A 21,720-nucleotide genomic window follows, 5' to 3' on the forward strand; every position below is an offset into this window, starting at 1 on the left:
CAGAGAATCCTATAATGGGGGATTTAATTTCCCAGATATTGACTGGAATTTTTGGGTTGGTCGCACACACACACTAGCAAGGCTTTTGTGGATTTATTGGATGATTGTTTTCTACATCAGCATGTTCAGGAGGCAACTAGAGGGAGTAATACTCTTGATCTGATTATCAGTAGTGATTCTTCATATGTTAAGAATCTGCAGATAAAGGTGGCAGTGATCACAGTGTGCTGAAGTGGGATTTACTCAAAGAGGTAACTACCATCAGGGGCAAAGGGAAGAGTTTTTGCTTTCGTAAAGATGACTACTGTGGTCTGAGACAGTATTTAAATTCTATACGGTGGGACCAGCTGTTGATGTTATCAACAACAAATTCAAAATGGGAAGCATTCAAAGAATTTATCTTGGAACCTACTGGGCTTTACATAACAACTAAGAAATATTGTTGAAGGTTTAGGCTTAAATGGATGTCAGATGAACTAATGAGACATATGGCAGAGAAGAAAAATGTATGGGATACATATAAATTAACACGTGACACAGAAGCCTATGATAGATATAAGCTTGTCCTTAACCAAGTCACAAAGGAGATTAGGCAGGCAAAGGCAGATTATGAGAAATCTTTGGCAAAGGATGTAAAGAAAAACAGAAGAGTTCTTTACCTATGTAAACTCTAGAAGGAAAGGGAAGAATCAGATTGGTCCACTGGATATTGATGATTCAACTGTTGATGATCCTGCTCAGGTGGCTAACCAACTAAATGAGTATTTTGCATCTACATTCACACATGAGGAATTATTCAGGGAGAGGTGAATTAAACTGGCAGTGAGCTTGATGATTTTGTAATAACTGAGAGGAAAGTGGAGGAGAAATTGTTGAGAATAAACATAAAAAAGGCACCCAGGGTGGATGGGATCTATCCAGTTATATTAAAGAAGGCAGCAAAGGAAGTAAGCAAACCCTTAGCCATAATTATGAGAGTTTCTTTGGACTCAGGGGAGGTACTCGTGGACTAGAGTTGTGCAAATGTGACCCCAATTCACAAAGGAGGATCAGAGGGCGACACAAGTAATTATAGACCTGTTAGTTTAACTTCTGTTCCAGGAAACTTAATGGAGGCACTGGTTAAAGAAGCACTGCAGGATCATCTAGACAAGACTTCAGTTATAGCTCGGACACAGCATGGTTTTGTTAAGGGAATGTCTTGCCTGACCAATTTGATTGGATACTATGATGTGGTCACAAAGGAACTGGATGCAGGGAATAACTTTGATATCGTATATTTGGATCTTAAAAAGGCTTTTGATACTGTTGCACATGGAAGACTGCTGCACAGATTGGAGCAGTGTGGTATTGGAGGCAAATTGCTGCGATGGATAAAGGGATCGTTGAGCGGGAGAAGACAGAGAGTGGTAATCAGTGGACACTGCTCATCGTGGACTAATGTTATTAGTGGAGTCCCTCAGGCTTCAGTGTTGGGTCCATTGTTGTTTTCTGTATTTATAAATGATATTCATAATGGTATATCAAGCTTAATGTCCAAGTTTGCAGACGATATGAAGGTTGGCAGGGTTGCTAAGGACATTAATGACAGTACGCTGCTGCAACAGGATCTAGAAAAGTTGAGCAGATGGGCTGAGAGGTGGCAAATGAAGTTTAACATTGACAAATGTAAAGTACTACTTATGGGAAGCAGTAACCCCAGAGTAACGTATCAACTCTGTAGTACTACACTGACAGTGGTAGAGAATGAAAAGGACCTGGGGTAATTGTGCAGGCAGATATGAAGTTTTCTGAGCAGTGCAGACGGGCTGCAAGAGTAGCTCATGGTGTCTTGTCAATGATATACAGGAATTTTTCTAGCAGGGATGAGGAGTTGATTATCCCCTTGTATAAGGCAATGATCAGGCCACACCTTGAGTACTGTATACAGGTCTGGAGCCATTTTAAGAAGGATGTAGAGCTGTTGGAACGAGTACAGAGAAGGGCAACAAGATTAGTGAATGGAACAAAGGGTTGCTCTTATGAAGAAAGGCTTAAATTTTGCAAATTACAGTGATGCTGCCTTGAGAGCATCAGCAAATATTTTTGGACCGTTTCTATTTAAGTGTGTGCTATCCCTATAGAAGCAGTCTCTCCTGTTAACAAGCACAGACCAGGCTGAGAAAAATTCTGCCCCTTGAGCCTTGCACAATCTCTCCCAGGCCGAATTGATCGACATGGCTCTCATTATATACTCCCTCCTATCGACTTAAGCATTATTGAGCTACTGTGCATATTTAGAGAGGAGTGTGAGAAGCAGATTTCCCCCATTAAAGTGTGGCCAACCTGCAGTCCATCTTGAACCTTCCCCATGATCTCAACCATTGTAACATATAGTAGTAGTAGTAGTAGTAGTAGTGGCATGTGATGCAAGAAAGCAAATGTATGAGCTTATGCAGCATCAGCCAAAAAAAAAAAAAAAAAAAATCACACCATTCCCTCCAAATGCCTGTCCAGTTCCTCCTTAAATTTATTCAACCTATCAACTTCCACAACGACAGATGGAAGTTTGTTCCAGCAATTAACCACCCGCTGGCTAAAGGAAAATTTCCGCACATCTATTCTACATCTGTCTTTTCTTAATTTGAATTTATGCCCCCTTAGATTCGCAATCTGAACAAGTGGAAGGATCCCATCAGAATTCAGCGTGCTCAACCCATTCAAGGCCTTATATACCTCAATCAGATCACCGCGCAGGTGCCTAGTCTCCAGCCACTGCAATTTGCAGAACTTAAGCCTCTCTTGGTAAGAGGATCCCTTCATTCCCCTCACCAATCTTGTTGCCCTTCTCTGTACACGCTCAGGTAAATCTACATCCTTCCTAAAATGAGGCCTCCAGACCTGTACGCAGTACTCAAGGCGTGGCCTGACCATTGCCTTATACAGAGGGATAATCACCTCCTTTTCCCTGCTAGCAAAATTCCTATATATCATTGACAAAACCCCATGACCTGCCCTGGCAGCCTGTCTGCATTGCTCAGAAAACTTCATATCTGCCTGCACAATTACTCCCAAGTCTTTTTCATTTTCTACCACCTTAAGTGTAGTACCACACAGTTGGTACGTTTCTCTGGGGTTACTTCTACCCATATGTAGTACTTTGCATTTGTCAAGGTTAAACTTCAGTTGCCACTTCTTAGCCCATCTGCCCAAATTATCTAGATCCTGTTGCAGTAGCACACTGCCATTACTGTCATTAACAACACTGCCAACCTTTGTATCATCTGCAAACTTCGACATTAAGCCTGATATACCTTCATCAATATCATTGATAAATATACAAAACAACAGTGGACCTAACACTGAACCCTGTGGGACTCCACTAATAACATTAGTCCAAGAAGAGCAGCACCCATTGATTACCACCCTCTGTCTTCTAGCACTTAACCATCCTTTTATCCATTGTAGCAACTTACTTGGTTTGGCCATGCGAGCTAGGCTTTCTGTTTTATCATTTTTTGCTGCATAAGGACCACCGCTATGCAAATTTATTGCATCGGCGGTTTGATCTTAGTATCATTCCGTCATTGCATCGATTTGTTTAGCTTTCGAAATGCAGTGATTCCTTGGCTGTTATTGGCCTCCTGGTCCTTTGTCGAGATGGGGCATAATGGTCAGTCTATTTTATTAATTTTCAGTTTATTTGTTCATGTAATGTTAGTTTACGTTTCCACCTAAGTGAGATTTCACATAATTCGGAAACGGGTGCTTACTAGGGGGGGGGGGTTGCTAAATTTCTTTTAATTGGCTTAATTTCTAAATTATTTTAGGAACGTTGCTTCAATGCTACCCTTTTCTTCTTTATCCTCCTTATATTTTTCTGTTATTTTATTTGGTTCAGTTCATTTTCACTCTACTGGTTTGCCATGCTACTGGCAATATCCTATTTTAATTTAGCTTATATATATATATATACACACATATATTTGAATAACGTTTAAAATAGTTGGAAACTGAATCTTTCATAATAAAGATAAAATAAAAATGTACAGTAAACATCAAATATATATATATATATATATATATATATATATATATATATATATATAGACAAAAATGTTATTATCGGTGTATTAGGTAGGGGAGCTGAACTGTCAGGTGTAATTACCATGGAAGAAATGAACACCTGTATGCTAAAAAGTAAATTACCTGAAATAAAATGCAATTAACATAAGTATAATTAATATAAGTTAATAATAATTTACTTACATTAATTATGCTTATGTTGATTGCATTTTATTTCAGATAATTTGTTTTTTGGCTTACGGCACTCTCAATTCTTCCATGGTAATTACACCTGACAGTTCAGCTCCCCTACCTAATACACTGATAATAACATTTTTGTCTATATTTCATTATGGTTGCCGGTTCTTTCTACGATTTCTGTAGTATCCCAGATCCATAATCCAGTTTAATATTTTTAATTTTTCATTTTTAATACCTTTCTTGTTTGCTAAGACTTTCAGTAATTTCATTACAGTCATCTTTATCATCATTATTATTATATTTATATATTGCAATATTGAGCTTACAGTATATGTATTTTGTATCTCCTACCAAGTTTAAGTTGTATGTATTACACTATACCAGTGGTTTTCTACCAGGGTGCCGCAACATTCCAGGGGTGCCACGTAATTTGGGTTTAAGTTATTTAAACTTATTATTTTTTAATTTATATCTTTATTTCATTATAAAAAGGTGTACAGTATCTTTTTAATTTTGTGGTGATCTATAATTGATGTTTACTTAGTGCCTCTATATAAAGAATAAAATTATATACTGTATATATATAATTTGTATTATGAAATGTAAATTTTTATAATTATTATTATAATAAATAACATATATTTTTTAATATTATGTATATATATACACACACACACAGAGAATCAGATCTAACAGGCAGAAAATTGAGTAGGGGTGCCGCAATATAAAATAAATCATTTAGGGGTGCTGTTATTAAAAAAAGGTTGAAAACCACTGCACTGTACCGTTACATTTGTAAATTCTAAGCCGTTATAATAGAAGATAAATTTGTCTATCTATCGCTAACCTACATGATTTGGACTCTTGAGCTACTTATTTGTGATACTATATCTATGCCAAATCACCAATACTAAAAGCTCTGTGAATATTAATGTCATATGTTATGGGCTACTTGATAAAGTTAAGTTATTAAAACATGTATGTGAGATTTTGTCAGAAAAAGAAGCTTCGCAGAATGGATGTCATTGAGATTGGAACTGAGACTACATATGTGTCTCAGTGAGACTACATATGTATTTTGTGAGGTTCAGATCATTTTGCAGATAAGTTTTTTCTGTTAGTTTGACTGTTCATGGTGCTTTGGTATAAATGAGGCAAAATTTGTAGGGTTTGTTTGTTGTTGTTTGTTATTTGGTTTTTTAGGAGCATTAGTAACTAAGGCCATATTGCTCCCGGATATGCGGTGGTCATTCCCTGACCTTTCCGCATCCTCCGTATTTGGTGGTGACGGGCTCGAACCCCGGTCTAATCAAGAAGCGTGTGCTACGCACTGCTGCTCCTTCCCACCTGGCTACGGAGGCGCCCCAATTTGTAGGGTGGAGACATTTAAATCGGTGCACCTTTTGGATATGGCATACACATACACATAGCAAGAATTTAAATAAATAAATAAATTCATCTTTATTGTACAAAAGATAAGACAACTATTCATAATAGTGAAATGCTAGATGATTTTTCTTAATAAGCACATACATAACTATTAAAACACATAAACAGACAAGAAGAAATAAACAAATGTAATGTGGTTACAAACTAAATGAGTAAAAAGAATTGAGAAGTTCTCCACCATAAGAAGGCTTTGTCTCATTATGTAGCTGTGGACAGTTTCTTTTTAGTTGACATGTGTCCTCACTGGTCCCATCCCTCCCAAGTGAAATAGTTTTTTTTGATGAACTTCTATGATAAATATAAGTAAAAATATGTGAACAAATTTTTTTACAAATACTTTAGGAATTTTTTGATGTAAGCATTAATTACTACAACCATGATTTGATTATTTTGTTGGGAGTATAATGTTTTTATAAATTTAAAAATTTTCTCTTTGCTATATGTGTTTTTAGTATCGATTTGAAATATTATGCTTTATTTTATTTGCATTGCTGTACTTTTCAAAACTGCCACTTAGTTCTACCTTTAGAATATAACAACAGAAATGTAAAAAAGGGGGGGGTGTTCAATAAAGCAGCCTAATTATTTATTAGATAACTTCACTTAAGTACAGGGTTAAATCATATTATGCTTCCCCAGGTCATCTACTTGTAACATTCATATAATACAGTGCAAAATGAGAAGCATCTGCTGAGCTAAAATGAGTAAACAGCATGACAAGACCTGTTGAACCAAAAAGTCTGAGACATTACTGTTGTGTCTCATAATAGTTAATACCTTAGTAATAGTAAGTATTGGTATAGCATATTTAGTGGTTATTTTAAGTCATCTAAAATTAGCATCTAAATGATTAACTCTAAATACTTTAAGTATGTGATCTTTAAGTATGCAAACTACTAAACATGAAATTTTCTTTTTTAGGTAGGAAAGGAGAAATTCCAGAAAATGAAACAGTAGCAAAAGTATGTAATGCTGTAGCTACTTCTGTCTTAGCTTATTTCACAACTTTTTTTATTTACTCTATATCATGGCTAGAAGTATGGTCTACTGTAAATAAGTAATCTTAAAAATCAAATTTTTTATTAGTGTCAGTTTTTTTGTATTTAAATGTATTTTATGCTATACTATTTTGGTGTATGATTTTGTTTATAAGAAGTGTGCTGTTGTGTAACATTGAATGAGGAAGTTCATTACAGTAAGACTTTTCCATTTAAAAGGGTTTCATTCCTGTAGATATGTGAAATGCAAATCCATAAATCGTGAGGTTGAGGAACTGTGTGAAAAGTGAGTTAGGCTCTTAGCTTGCAAGATATTTTTGTATAAAATATATTTTACTACTGTAATAATAAGTTTTATATATGGACTGGATTAGTGATTCTGCCAGGTATACACTGAGTGGAATTGTAGAGTTTATAGTGTGTAGTTTTAACAAATATGGTGGGCACCCTGTCTTATTAGCAGCAAATTTTCTTTTTTATTTCTGAAAAAAAAGTTTGTTTATTCGAATTCTGTTTGAAATATATCAATGCTTTACCATGTTGCTGGATTGCAATAATCATGCATATTACATCCAACCTTTTTATTATAAAATAATTGAAAGTTTTAAAATAAAAAAAATTTATTTTTTATGTGTTTTCAGTCCATCAAAACATTTGTTAATTCCACTAGGAAAAAAGAAAAACATTATAAATATAATGAAAACATGATACTACTAGTCTTCCAGTTTTAAATTTATGAAATCATTTTAAGGACATAAATTCAGCATTATTTTTACTTATACAGGCATTCCCTTGCTTAGTGTTCTTAACTGCGACCATTAAAAACAGAACTAAGTGAATCTACATTGATTTTGGAGGGTTAATTATCCATAGAAAATAATTTGGCTTGGGTAAAGAAAGCCTGCACGAGAACGACAAGAAACGTCGGATAACTTACGCGGAAAATTAGCTTCCTGATACGGCACTCTAGCGCTGCTTGGTCTGGAGCAGAAATTGAGAAGGATATATTGATTGACAGGTAGGCGTGGCAAACAATGAAATGATTGGTGGTGGGTGCGACAGACAACAAGCTACTGTGTAGTCATTGGTTGGCATTATGATGTGTATTTACCAGTAGGTGCTGATTAACATTATGATACGTGTGTATCCGCATGAGTGTCTTTAAAAATAAAAGTACAGTAATAAAAAATTAATATTTTATTAATAAACAATTTATGTGCTAGTCCACTCATGATTCTAAAGAAAAAAAGTTAGGTTACCCCCTCTATTTCAGGAGAGGTTCAAGCTCCCATGGGATTCAAGTGGAGGTAACCTGACCTTTTTTCACTGTTAGGGCATATTATTGAACAAGAAAATAAAAATACAGTCATAAAAAATAAATATATTTCTAAATATGACTGATTCTAAAGAAAAAAGGTTAGGTTATCCCCTCCATTTCAGGAGGGGTTCAAGCTCCCATGGGATTCAAGTCGAGGTAAGCTGACCTTTTTTCACCATTACAGTAAATGTTAGGGCATGTGCGATTAAGACAAGTTACCATTAGTGCTGCTACAGTGATACTAAACCGATGTTATTGTGTGTTGTGTTCGCGCACCAATCAGCATGTCGTTTGCCACGCCTACCTGTCAGTCAGTATATTGTTCTCGACTTTGCTCCAGACCGATAACACCCACCGTCTGTTTACCGAGTGAGCAGCACTAGAGTGCTGTATCGGCAAACTAATTTTCCGCGTAATTTATCCGACGTTTCTCGTCGTTCTCGTGCAGGCTTTGCTTTCTTTACCTTCGCCGATAATTTAAATATAAATAAATAGTTTAAGTATAAATAATTTAAACTGGTTGGTGTGACAAGTGTTTGTAGATTTTAACAGAATACATCTCTATATAAAAATATTAAATGCAGCAGAAATATTTAAGTCTTTAAACTTTAAATACATTAATTATGCAATAAAGCATGAATGCAGTAATACGTTCAAGAAAATGAAAGAAACTTACCTTAAAATTACAGAACCTTATATCTATACTGTATTTACATTATTTACAATAATAGCTTGTAATACCTCAGATAGCCCAATACCATTAAATGTAATATAAAACTAGTGCTCTCCTGAATTCATCCTTTTACAGAATATTCAATTTCGTTTCCTCCAACGAGCTTTTTTGGTAGTTTTCTCCTTTACATTATTAGCGCTAGCTTATTCATCTGATCTCTTTGAGATCATTTAAAAAAAAAAACAGAAGTTGAAACTACCTGTGCGATGAACTAAAATATATCATGCAGGCACAAAATGCACATATAAAGTACATAGACCAGAACTGACAGGAAACCAAAATTAAACTGAAAACTGCATTGCAAATCATTACTTTTCTGTAAGATCATTGGCACTTGTAATTTGTATTTTGATTTGTGCCACAGCTATGCGCAGAAAACCTTGCCCAAAGATCAGCTTATTCTGATGTGTGTGAAACTCAACATGATTGAATGTTTCCCTCCTGACATTGGTTGATTGTCATATCAAAAAGTCAACTGTGTGGAAAGCTATTATCTGTTGAGGAAAATTGCGGCCATCCTTCATTTGAGGTCTGTTCAAAAAAGGTATGTTGACTGCTATGACATAGTGACAGTAAGCATACTCATGGGGTGGGCTAATTAATCCCCTTCGAAATAGTGTCATTCTGAGATGATGCACTTAACTCAACTATTTTTCCACAATTGGGAGCATTTTGCAAAAAACATAAGCACTTCAAGAAAACAGATTTAGAAATCACTGAAAACTGAGCTGTCATATTACTCTGTTGGTTATATGTCACTAAGTTGAAGTCTCTCCAGGGATATTTTTTTTTTTTTTTTTTTTTTCCAGTCAAGGAAACAAAAAAAGTCACATGATAAGAAACACTTCTAACGAATCTGGGGTTTCTGGACTTGAGAGGTTCCATGTTTGGTCAAAAAATTCTGTACAAGTAACAAAAGTAACAAGTGCATTGGTGAAGCAATCAGCATTTGGATTTTACTTTTCTGGTCGTTTTCTTCTGATTGCATCAGTAAGGCATTTCAGAACTTTAATGTAGAACCCTTTATTAATTGTTTGTTTCTCTGGAGCTTATTCATGGTGGACAACACCCTTACAGTCAAAGAACACTAGCAACATGACCTTCACTTTTCTGCACACTGCTTTTTTTGCATCAGGGGTTATCCCCTGGGATGACTGCTGTTTGATTTCAGGATACACTTGTAAACCCATATTTCATATCCAGTTACGATATGTTTCAAAAATGCTTCGTAATTAGACACTTTCAAATAAATCAGACGCAACTTGCTGGTGGTGTACACATTGTTCTTCTGTTAATAACTATGGCACAAATTGTAGAGCAGAGGTCAGCAGCCTGCAACTCGCGAGTCGCACGTAGCTCTTTGAGCATGTAACTGCGACTCTAACTTTTAGCCCACATGAAGCACAATTCAAAATGGAGTTAGAGGACTTAAAAATCAAGGACATGTGGAGAGCCTTAAAACTGAAATTGAGGATGTGGAGAGGCAAAAGGCTGCTCTTCTATACAAATGGACGTGACAGATCAGTTGAAAAAGCAAGACCAAATTGTGTTGGATGCATGGGGTAGCTTACCGGACACTTATATAAATTTGAAAATATTTGCGTTTGGTCTTCTCTCAGTTTTTGGTTCAACGAATTTCTGCTGGCAAAATATTTCAAACATGAACTATATTAAAAATAAATCAAGAAACCGTCTGAACGATGCGAGTCTCCCAGCATGTTTAAAGATGAAAATTACAGCATACTCTCCTGATGTTGAGAGACTTACTCAAGAAGTTCAGCAGCAAAAGTCATCATAATTCGTACCTAATTGGATTTTTGTTGTGTTTTTTCAGTCTTAATAAATAATATTTCGAAATATCTATTTTTTTTAATAAACACCTTCCCACTCTTCCATTTCTTAAACAAACTCCCCCCCCCTCCTCCCAGGTTGAGCTGAGGTGCAGTTCTTCTGATTCTCTCTTTTTTTAATTAGATCAAAAATGGCTCTTCACTCAAAAAAGGTTGCCGACCCCTGCTGTAGAGAAACCATCCTTATGTTTTCTTTAATTCTTTAAAATGAAATGATGTGATTTGATGGAGATGCAGGTTTCTTCAGCAGTTTCACAAACAGTTAATCTTGGTGATTCTGTGCTAAAGTTTTGACCCTTCATATATGATTTCATCATTTTTTGAAGTTGAGTGCTATCCAGATTGCAGTTAACTTTTGACACTCCTTACCATATTTGAAATGACAGTACCAGTAAAAAACTTGTGTACATCCCATTGCAGAGTTCCTTATGCTGTTTTAAAATCAAATGTTTTATCTGTGGTTTTTTTAAATTATAAAGTAAAATATAATATACACATCTTGCAGTGCACTCCAACATTTTGAAATATGGGATGTGAAAACTGTTGGCTGACATTAGCATATTGTTGTGTGCAGATAGCTTACCACAGGTAGAAAATGATTAGACATGTCTAAACATGTTATGCTTTATCATAGTGCACTCAATTGTCTGTCTTGAATGAGCACAAACCAGATACTCTTTGAACAGACCTCGTATTCAGTAAGTAGTGATGATGATGGTACTACCCTGTTTTCTTACTGGTTAAGATCAAAGAGTAAAAGATCATTTGACAGATTTTGTGATAAACATCTCTGAGCAGTCTTCACTCCTTTTTCATTAAAAAAAAAAAAAAAAAACTTAGCAAGTTATTTTTTGTTGTTGTTATAATGTTAAATAATTTATTTATTGTTGCCAGTCATGGGATCTTCCTGTTGATCAGTTGGTTGTGAAATATCCTGGATGTAACTGAGAGTTGTTGTGATTCCTGATTGGTTGTCAGCATCCATTAAGTTTACTGAGCTATTATTAGCTTGTGTCACTTGAAGCTTCTCCTATTTCTCAGCATTAATTAGTAGCACACCAAGAAAATTAGAGAGAGAGAGAGAGAGAGAGAGAATTAAACAATGAACAGCATCTAATTTACTGAAAGAAGAATTATGCAACTGTCTGATAATGTAAACAGCCATACTTCTGGTGATAATTAACAAAATAACTGTAAAGAAACAATTTAATAATAATCTTACCTCATCTGAAACAATTTTCACTTAATGACTGCAGAAACAATACCTATCATTCCTATCCATATTCTTTGTATTGTTGCTGAAGAATTGGATATTATGTTTGCTGTCTTGCACTTATTAAGAAATGAATGGGCAATATGACAGATGCATAAAAAATAAATGTTCTTAGTTTGCTCATATGAAACTTGAAGAGCTAGTTTTTCTGTTATCAAATTTATTAAATACTTAACTCATGAATTATTACTGTATTCTTATTATATTAATTAATTACAATAGAAATGCGAAATACACAATATCTTTTAACTTTTCTTAAAATCCAGGAGGAAATAAGTAAAGTACATTTCAGAAACAACTGCATATTAAAATATCAGGGTTGCTGTTTGTTTAATTTTATGAAATTTCATATGATCAATGATATAAGTGTTACATTTCAATTTTTAATAAAAAGCCAGGAGAAATAAAGTATTACAAAACGTTGGGTGAAAACAATTACTTTTATATTTATTAATTAGTAACACTTTTCACTTCTCTTAATCGTAATCTGTTATAGTGAGGGTTTACTGTACTTAACTATACATAAATGCATAACCCCATATCACTGCTTAAATTGTACTTTTTTGCCCCATCTCTTACAGGGTACAATTGTTTCTTGTATGTGCATTATAGTGTAAGGGTAGGAAGGTAGTAGTTTACCTAACCTATGTTGAATATTGATTTGCAGCTTTGTGAATCAGTGGTTGAAGTTTAGATTACGTTATAGCACTGCTTCTATTTAAAGTCAGTAAATTTTTCCTACATACTGTATTGTCAGCGTAAAGGTGGCCTATAGTGAAAGAGTAGTGCTTCTAGTGGAAAGGCAAAGATGAAATTAAAGCCGAAACTTTAGCTTCAGTTTTCTACCATGCAAAAGCAACTTGTACAAACAGATTAATGTGTGCCCCTCAAACATTCTGGTGAGAATGCACATATGATATAACCAATATAAGAGGGAAAAAAAAACAAAAAAAAACAGGTGGTTCAAAGTCACTCATTAGACTTTTTCTTAATAGTGTTAGTATGGAGTTGGAAGCTAAGTGAATGATGTTGAGTAAGTGTTTTTTTTTTTTTTTTTCTCTACTTTAGTGGTCGTTGCACGAGTGCGGTAGTGTATGCATTTGAGTTGATTGTTGTTTGAGACTGCAAGAGTGCTAAATATAGTTATCATTGTATTCTTATCAGAATGATAATTGTAAGTTCCTGTGATATATGTGGTGTTGTGTAAGAAACTGAGTGTAAGAAACTTTTTTTTTTTTTTTTTTTTTTTTTTGACATAGCCAGTTAATTTCTAATTACTTCCTACTTTAGGAGCATGAGTTTCATTTCAAAAAATGAATACTTAAGAATTATTAAAAGAACATTAAAAGTTCTAAGCAAATAAAAAAGAATGAGAAAGTATAGGTACACCTCATTTAATGATACATTTTCATTAAATGATTCATCACTTAATGAATCATTTAATGATTCATTAAGTGATACACTGAATTAAATATCACCACTGAATTAACAGTGGTGATATTTCCGTATATTCCCATGTTATAATGATAGTTGCATTTCTTTAAAAAAAAATTAAATAGTAAATTTTAAATATAATATTTGCTAGAGCATAATGGAAAAGAAGTAGATGTGTCTGTTTTGTATAAATGATGTAAATAACAACTGCTGCCTAGCCATTGGCAAATTAGCATTAGTAGAGGCATACGATGCAAGAAAGCAAGCTTATGCAGCATCAGCCAAAAAAAACAAAAAAACCTCCCATTTCACCCCTCCATTTGTTCCAAATGCCTGTCCAGCTCAGCCTTAAATTTATTTAGGCTATCAGCTTCCACAACAAAAGATGGAAGTCTGTTCCACCAGTCAACTACCTGCTGGATAAAGACAAATTTCCACACATCTATTCTACAACTATCTTTTCTCAGTTTGAAACTATGCACCCTCAGGTTCATAGTCTGAGAAAGAGGAAGAATTCCATCAGCATTCAGCTTGCTCAACCCATTCAAGGCCTTATACACCTCATCAGATCACCTCGCAGGTGCCTACTCTCCAGGTGCTCACAATTCGCAGAACTTAAGCCTTTCTTGGTAAGAGCACCCCTTTGTTCTACTCACCAATCTTGTTGCCCTTCTTTGTACTTGTTCTAGCAACTCTACATCCTTCCTGAAATGAGGCCTCCAGACCTGTACACAGTACTCCAGGTGTGGCCTGACCATTGCCTTGTATAACGGGATAATCACCTCCCTGTCCCTGCTAGCAAAATTCCGATATATCATTGACAAGATTCCATGACCTGCCTTGTGACGGCCCATCTGCACTGCTCAGCGAACTTCATATTTGACTGCACAATTACCCCCAGGTCTTTTTCACTTTCCACTTCCCTGAGTGTAGTACCACACAGTTGGTACGTTTCGCTTTGGTTATTGCTACCCAAATAGCAGTACTTTGCATTTGTCAGTGTTAAACTTCAGTTGCCACTTCTCAGCCCATTTGCCCAACTTATCTAGATCCAGTTGGAGTAGCATACTGTCTTTACTGTCGTTAACAATCCTGCCAACCTTTGTATCATCTGCAAACTTGGACATTAAACCTGATATACCTTCATCAATATCATTGATAAATATACAACACAACAATGGTCCCAACACGGAACCCTGGGGAACTCCACTAATAACATTTGTCCACGAAGAGCAGTGTCCATTAATTACCACTCTGTCATCTCCTACTCAACTATCTCTTTATCCATTGTAGCAATTTATCCTTAATGCCATAACTCTCCAATTTGTACAGCAGTCTTCCATGTGCAACAGTATCAAAAGCTTTCCTGAAATCCAAGTATATGATATCAAAATTATTTTTGGCATTTAGTTCCTTTGTGACCACATCATAGTATCCAATCAGATTGGTCAGAGAAGACCTCCCTTTAACAAACCATGCTGTTTCTTGACTATTACTGCAGTCTTGTCTAGATGATCCTGCAATAGTTCGACTGTTGATGATCCTGCTCAGATAGCAAACAAACTGAATGAGTATTTTGCATCTACATTCACACATGAGGAGTTATTAAGATTTGAAAATGCCACAAGGTTATCAAATTGTAACAGGGTGCTTAATGATTATGTAGTAACTGAGAACAAAGTGGAGGAGAAATTGTTGAAGTTAAACATAAGAAAGGCACCTGTGGTGGATGGGATCTATCCAGTTATATTAAAGGAGGTGGCAAAGGAAGTAAGCAAACCTTTAGCTATAATTATGAGAGCATCCTTGCACTCGAGGGAGGTCCCCACAGACTGGAGATGTGCAAATGTGTCCCCAATTCACAAAGGGGGATCAAAGGGTGACACGAGTAATTACAGACCAGTTAGTTTAACATCTGTTCTGGGTAAAATAATGGAGTCACTGGTTAAAGATGCATTGCAGGATCATCTAGACAAGACTGCAGTAATAATTCAGACACAGCATGGGTTTGTTAAGGGAAAGTCTTGTCTGACAAATATGATTGGTTATTATGATGTGGTTACAAAAGAACTGGATGCAAAAAATAATTTTGATATCATATATTTGGATTTCAGGAAAGCTTTTGACACTGTTGCGCATGGAAGACTACTGTACAAATTGGAGCAGAATGGTATTAAGGGTAAGTTGCTACAATGGATAAAAGGATGGTTGAGTGGGAGAAGACAGAGGGTGGTAATCAATGGGTGCTACTCTTCGTGGACTAATGTTATTAATGGAGTCCCACAGGGTTTGGTGTTGGGTCCACTGTTGTTTTGTATATTTATCAATGATATTGAATCGAAGTTTGCCGATGATACAAAGGGTGGCAGGGTTGTTAATGACAGTAATGGCAGTGTGTTACTGCATCAGGATCTAGAAAATTTGGGCAGATGGGCTGAAAAGTGGCAACTGAAGTTTAACATTGAAAAATGCAAAGTACTGCATATAGGTAGAAGTAACCCCAGAGAAATGTACCAACTGTGTGGTTACTACACTTAAGGAGGTAGAAAATGAAAAAGACGTGGGAGTAACTGTGCAGTCAGATATGAAGTTTTCTGAGAAATGCAGACAGACTGCCAGGGCAGGTCATGGGTTGTTGTCAATGATATACAGGAATTTTGTTATCAGGGGAAAGGAGGTGATTGTCTCTCTGTATAAGGCAATGGTCAGGACACTCCTTAAGTACTGTGTGCAGGTCTGGAGGCCTCATTTTAGGAAGGATGTAGATTTGCTTGACCTTGTACAGAGAAGGGCAACAAGATTGGTGAGGGGGAATGAAGGGATCCTCTTACCAGGAGAGGCTTAAATTCTACAAATTGCAGCAGCTGGAGACTAGGCACCTGCGAGGTGATCTGATTGAGGTGTGTAAGGCCTTGAATGGGTTGAGCACGCTGAATTCTGATGGGATTGTTCCACTTGTTCAGATTACGAACCTAAGGGGGCATAAATTGAAATTGAGGAAGGACAGATGTAGAATAGATGTGCGGAAATTTGCCTTTAGCCAGCTGGTGATTAATTGCTGGAACAAACTTCCATCTGTCATTGTGGTTGGTAGATTAAATAAATTTAAGGAGGAACTGGTCTGTAGTTACTTGTCACCTTTTGAATCCCCTTTGTGAATTGGTGATACATTTGCACACTTCCAGTCCATGGGGATGTCCCCTGAATCCAAGGGAGCTCTCATAATTATGGCTAAGGGTTGCTTACTTCCTTTGCTGCCTCCTTTAATATAACTTTGATAGATCCCTTCCACCTCAGGTGCCTTCCTTATGTTTAATTTCAACAATTTCTCTTCCACTTTGCTCTCAGTTATTACAAAATCACTTAGCTTCCTGTTAGAGTTTGATAAACTTCTGGCACTCCCCTCATTGAATAACTCCTCATGTGTGAATGTAGATGCAAAATACCCATTGTTTATCAGCTACCTGAGAATGATCATCAGTCTATCCATCTATGTTAAGTGGTCCAATCTGATTCATCCCTTTCCTTCTAGAGTTTACAAAAGTAAAGAACTCTTTGCTGTTTTTCTTTGCATCCTTTGCCAAAGGTTTCTAGTAATCTGCCTTCGCCTGCCTAACCTCCTTCGTGACTTGATTACAAACTAGTTTATACCTGCCATAGGCTTCTGTTTCACCTGATACTTTATATGCATCCGATATATTCTTCTTCTCTGCCACAAGCCTCATTAATCTGACATCCATTTAGGCCTAAACCTTGAACAGTATTTCTTAGTTAGAATGAACAGCCTAGTAGGCTCCCAAATTAAGTCCCTGAAGGCTTCCTATTTAGAATTCAACGTTGGTAACATCATCAGTTGTTCTCACTGTACAGAATTATAAACTGTCTGAGACCTCTGTAGTCACCTTTACGAAAGCAAAAGCCTTCTCTTTAGCCTTGATGGTAGTTACATCTTTAAGTAATTCCCACATCAGTACATTGTGATCAGTCACCCAGTGATTCCTTTATCTGCAAATTCTTAATGCATGAATAATCACTGCTGTTAATCAGATCAAGAGTATTACTCCCTCTGGTTGTCTCCCAAACATGTTGCTGTAGAAAACAGTCTTCCAATAAATCCAAAAAAAGTCTTGCTAGTGTGCGAGTGACCAACCCACAAATTCCAGTCAATATCTGGAAAGTTAAAATTCCCCATTATAAGACATTCTGATTTACTGGCTCACTTTATTTCTCTGTACAGTTGATCATTATACTCATCAGATTCATTAGGCCTATAACACACACCTACTCTCATTTTTCCTTTCCCAGTGCTTATTTCACACCAAACATACTGAACACTACATTGTCCTGTCTATCCTTCCTGTACACATTGTACTCCCCAAATTCTAATTCTGCACGGCTTATATCTGTGGTCTTGGCGCATTATAGCCTTAGTTGCTAATGCGCCAATAAAATCCAAACCAACAACAACAACAGCTTATATCTGTGTGACACCATGTCTTTGATATTCAAACAATATCTGCCTTTGATGTCTTGACTAGCACTTCAAGCTCATCAAATTTATTAACTGTACTTCTAGCATTGGTGTACATGCAAGTATACATGCACCTGTTTCTACTCTTGTGGAACCTTACACAGCCCATGTATTTACTTGTTCCACTATGACTCCCAGCAGTCCTGGAAATCTCCATTACCTTGCTTTCCAGGCTTCTGCTCATTCTAATTGAAGCAGTGCAAGAATCACTGTGTATCCCCCCTGAAGCTAGCAGTTTTCTGACCCACCTAACACTGCCTCGATAGCATCAGCAAATATTCTTGCACCCTTTCTATTTAAATGTTCCCCATCCCTGTTGAAGCAGTCTCTCTTGACAACAAGCACAGACCAGGCTTAAAAAATATTCTACCCCTTGAGTCTTGCACAATCTCTCCAGGGCCGAATTGATCGACAAGGCTGTCATCATATACTCCCTCCTATTGTGTCTGGGCAGAATTGCAGACACTTTCACATTCAACCCTAAATGGCGACTTTTTTTCGATATTGATCATTTCAACATGGATGCATTATAACACTAGTAGCTGATGTACCATTAAAATCCAAACTAACCAGCTGCCTAGCCATATAACAGCCTAAGAGAAGATTGAAACTTCATGATTGTTGAATTACTTAATGTGGACCCGTTAGGCCTTTAACAGTGGAAAAGAGTAAATATGTAAAATACAAAAATTAACACCTTTGTTGCCTTTTTCACTTTTTTTTTCCCTTTTTAACTTAATCAGTCACAGACAGTAGAGCTTCTTCTGTTGTAGATGTATCTGGTTGAAATCATTTAAAATATGAGTGTGATTAACAACCCCAGAGGCTCACATCTGGTGAGTATGGGCTTGGCACTCCCAGGTATAACGGGATAATCACCTATCCCTGGGTCCTGAGTTGGATATCATCATTCTTCTCTTTCTTGGTGATTCCCTTCTACTTCTCTTTCTCTCAGGGTAACTTGGGAATGTTTTTTTTTTTTGGCTGGTGCAGCATAACCCTCAGCCTTCCTTGCACCTACCATATAGCTAATAATAACATCTGCGTATTCTTCTCCTGCTTTCACAATATCTTGTAACATTTGCATGCATTTTATCTCCATATTAATCTGTGCTCCTCTTTGCTGAGAAAGACAGACATCAGAAGCCACCATTGTGGCATCTGACATGTATTTGATTGTTATTGATTTTAGAACTGCGGTATTAACATTTCTTCAGCTTTATTTTACATTTTCTGGTTTCCAACTTGGAGTTTTTCGTTTTTTCAGTAATCACATGGAAATTTTCACCATGTGATTCAGGTAAATTGACCTCCCAACATTATCCAAGCCAGACTTAATTGCAATCTCCACTCTTTCTCTGTATGTCATGTGCTGGCTGCCGACCGGGCTAGCCAGGTGGGTAAAGTGCCTGTCTGGCAACCCCAAGGTCGCGGGTTCGAATCCCGCCTCGGGCTTGGATCAAAGTACTGCAAAAACTTTGGGAGGTGCACTATGGCCACAGAAGCCGATGCGCCAACAACTACCAAAAAAAAAAAAAATGTGCTGGCTCTCCTAATCCAAGATAATCAGCAGTACTCTTGATCTAATTATCAGTAGTGATTCTTCATGAATTAAGAACCTACAAGTAAAAGATGCCTTGGGTAGCAGTGATCACAATGTGCTGATGTGGAATTTACTGAGAGAGATAACTACTCTCTCAGTAAAGAGAATAGCAAAAGTCTTTCCCTTTACTGTAATGGGTAAAGGGAAGGACTTTTGTTTTCATAAGGTGAACAGTGTTCTTAGGCAGCAGACATGCCCCTTGGGTTTTTGGGGCCTGGAGGCAGAAATGTATTTGGCGCCATTGAAGATACTTTTATTAAATATTATTATAATAAAAGTTTTGAATTTTGGTGCCCCCAGACCTTGGTGCCCCTATGCCCTGTTTAAGAGGCTTACCATATTCTCTGTCAAGCAGTTTTTCATTTCTGCACAAGTGTAAAGTGTGTTAGTTGTCTGATGGCACCAGGGGGTTCCCCCATCTTCACATTGTATTCTTTGTGAGTGACACTGTGGAGGCCAGAGATTTAAAAAGTGTGCGGGGAGTGGTCTGTTGTGTAGCGTTATGTTCTTTTGTTTCTCTGACCATTTAGCCATTGGGCCCCTATTGGGACCCACCATTGCCCACACTTTGCCATGAGGAGGCAGGTCAGGCACCCAATAGATTATTTAAGTACTCTGGCAGGCTCCACTACCTAATTCCCAAGGATTTCAATGGCAAGGCCTAAAAAAAAAAAAAAATGTACACTAGAATTTGGCCGAAAGAGATTTACAAGAAAGCGATAGAATTTAGACGTTGATTAGAATTTGGCGGCATTGTTAAGGGGTGTATTCAGTCAGTTTAGTGAGCGAGGGGTGGGGGAGACTGAAGACTGAGGGGGAAACATAGAAGGATAGGGACGATAGAGTAGGCATGCCTGGGGATGGGGTTTTAAAGGGAACCGGGTTAGAGTACCCAGTTCAGATTGCCAATGACGTGTCGGCAGCAAAACCTCAGAATGTTTTCGTCGGTGATGGTTGTCATGTCCAAGTAGTGTTGAATCTGGTAGGAAAGTCAAGCTGTCCATCCTGCTCCGGGGGTGGGATATGTTAGCTGGCAGTGGGGAACCCACCAGGCAAAGGGGTGGAAGAGACACACATTTATTCATTCATAATCTGCATTCTCACTCTACTTGCATTCTATTTTTTTTTAATACTTTTTTCTTATATTTTATACACACATATATATATATATTATTTTTTTTTTTTTCCCTCCAAGTTTCATATATATATATTTTTTTCTTTCTTTCTTTTTTTTTATTTTTTTTCTCACTCACACTCATTCATCTTTTTCTCACACACCAGGGAACGGATGCAATGATGTGTAGTGTAAATTTAAATACTAATTAAAACTAGCGTTAATGTGTACTTAACTGTAGCATTTATGGTTTGTGTTCTTTTTCTCACACATTTACACTTTCATTCATTCTTTTCTGTACAGTGGAACTATCTGATGTTACCAACAGCAAATTTGAAATGGAAAGCATTTAGGGAAGTAATCAATGCTACTAGGCTTATCATACCAACTAAGAAATAACCTTTCCAAGGTCATACATAAATGGATGTTGGATGAACTGATGAGATTTGTGGCAGAGAAGAAAAATGCATGGTATACATGTAAATTATCAGATGATACAGAAGTCTGTAGTAGATATAAACTAGTCTGTAATCAAGTCACAAATGAGGTTAGCCAAACTAAGGCAGATTATGAGCTCTGGCAAAGAACGAATGCTAAGAAAAGCAGCAAAGACTTCTTATATTTAAAAGTAGAAGGAAGAGATTGAATCACATTGGTCTACTTAATGTCAATGGTTTAACTGTTGAAGGTCCTGCTCAGGTTGCTGACAAACTGAATATGTATTTTGCAACTACATTCATGCATGAAAAGTTATTTAGGGAGGGAAATGCCAGAAATTCATCAAAATCTGACGGAGCTAAAAGATTTTATGATAACTGAGAGGTAAGTGGAGGAGAAATTGTTGAAGTTTAATAATAATAAAAAAGCCTGGGGTTGGATTATATTTATCCAATTATATTAAAGGTGGCAGCAGCCAAGGAGATAAGGAAATCTTTAGCCATAATTAAGAGATCATCCTTAGATTTGGGGGAGGTCTCTATGGACTGGAAATGTGCAGATGTATCCCCACTTCACAAAGGGGATCAAAAGGTGACATGAATAATTATAGACCTGTTAGCTTAATTTCTGTTCCAGGGAAAATAATGGACTCTGGTTAAAGAAGTATTTCAGGACCATCTAGACAAGGCTGCAGTTATAGTTCAGACACAGCATGGAATTGTTAAGTGGAAATC

The 21,720-nt window shown here is 36.7% G+C and overlaps 1 protein-coding gene across 3 annotated transcripts in view; it reads left to right on the forward strand.

Annotated features, from left to right (window-relative positions):
- LOC150083311 (protein FAM193A-like) overlaps positions 1-21,720 on the forward strand; it is a 359,376-nt gene that overhangs the window by 52,841 nt on the left and 284,815 nt on the right. For all 3 annotated transcript variants that reach the window (XM_090377966.1, XM_090377967.1, XM_090377969.1), the window contains exon 3: positions 6,616-6,656. In XM_090377966.1, the coding sequence (XP_090234092.1) occupies positions 6,616-6,656 (41 nt within the window). The remainder of the gene's footprint in view (positions 1-6,615; positions 6,657-21,720) is intronic.

This window comes from Mastigoproctus giganteus, chromosome 7 (assembly GCF_048544385.1).
Source record: "Mastigoproctus giganteus isolate SK-2022 chromosome 7, ASM4854438v1, whole genome shotgun sequence".
NCBI classification, from domain to species: Eukaryota; Metazoa; Arthropoda; class Arachnida; order Uropygi; family Thelyphonidae; genus Mastigoproctus; species Mastigoproctus giganteus.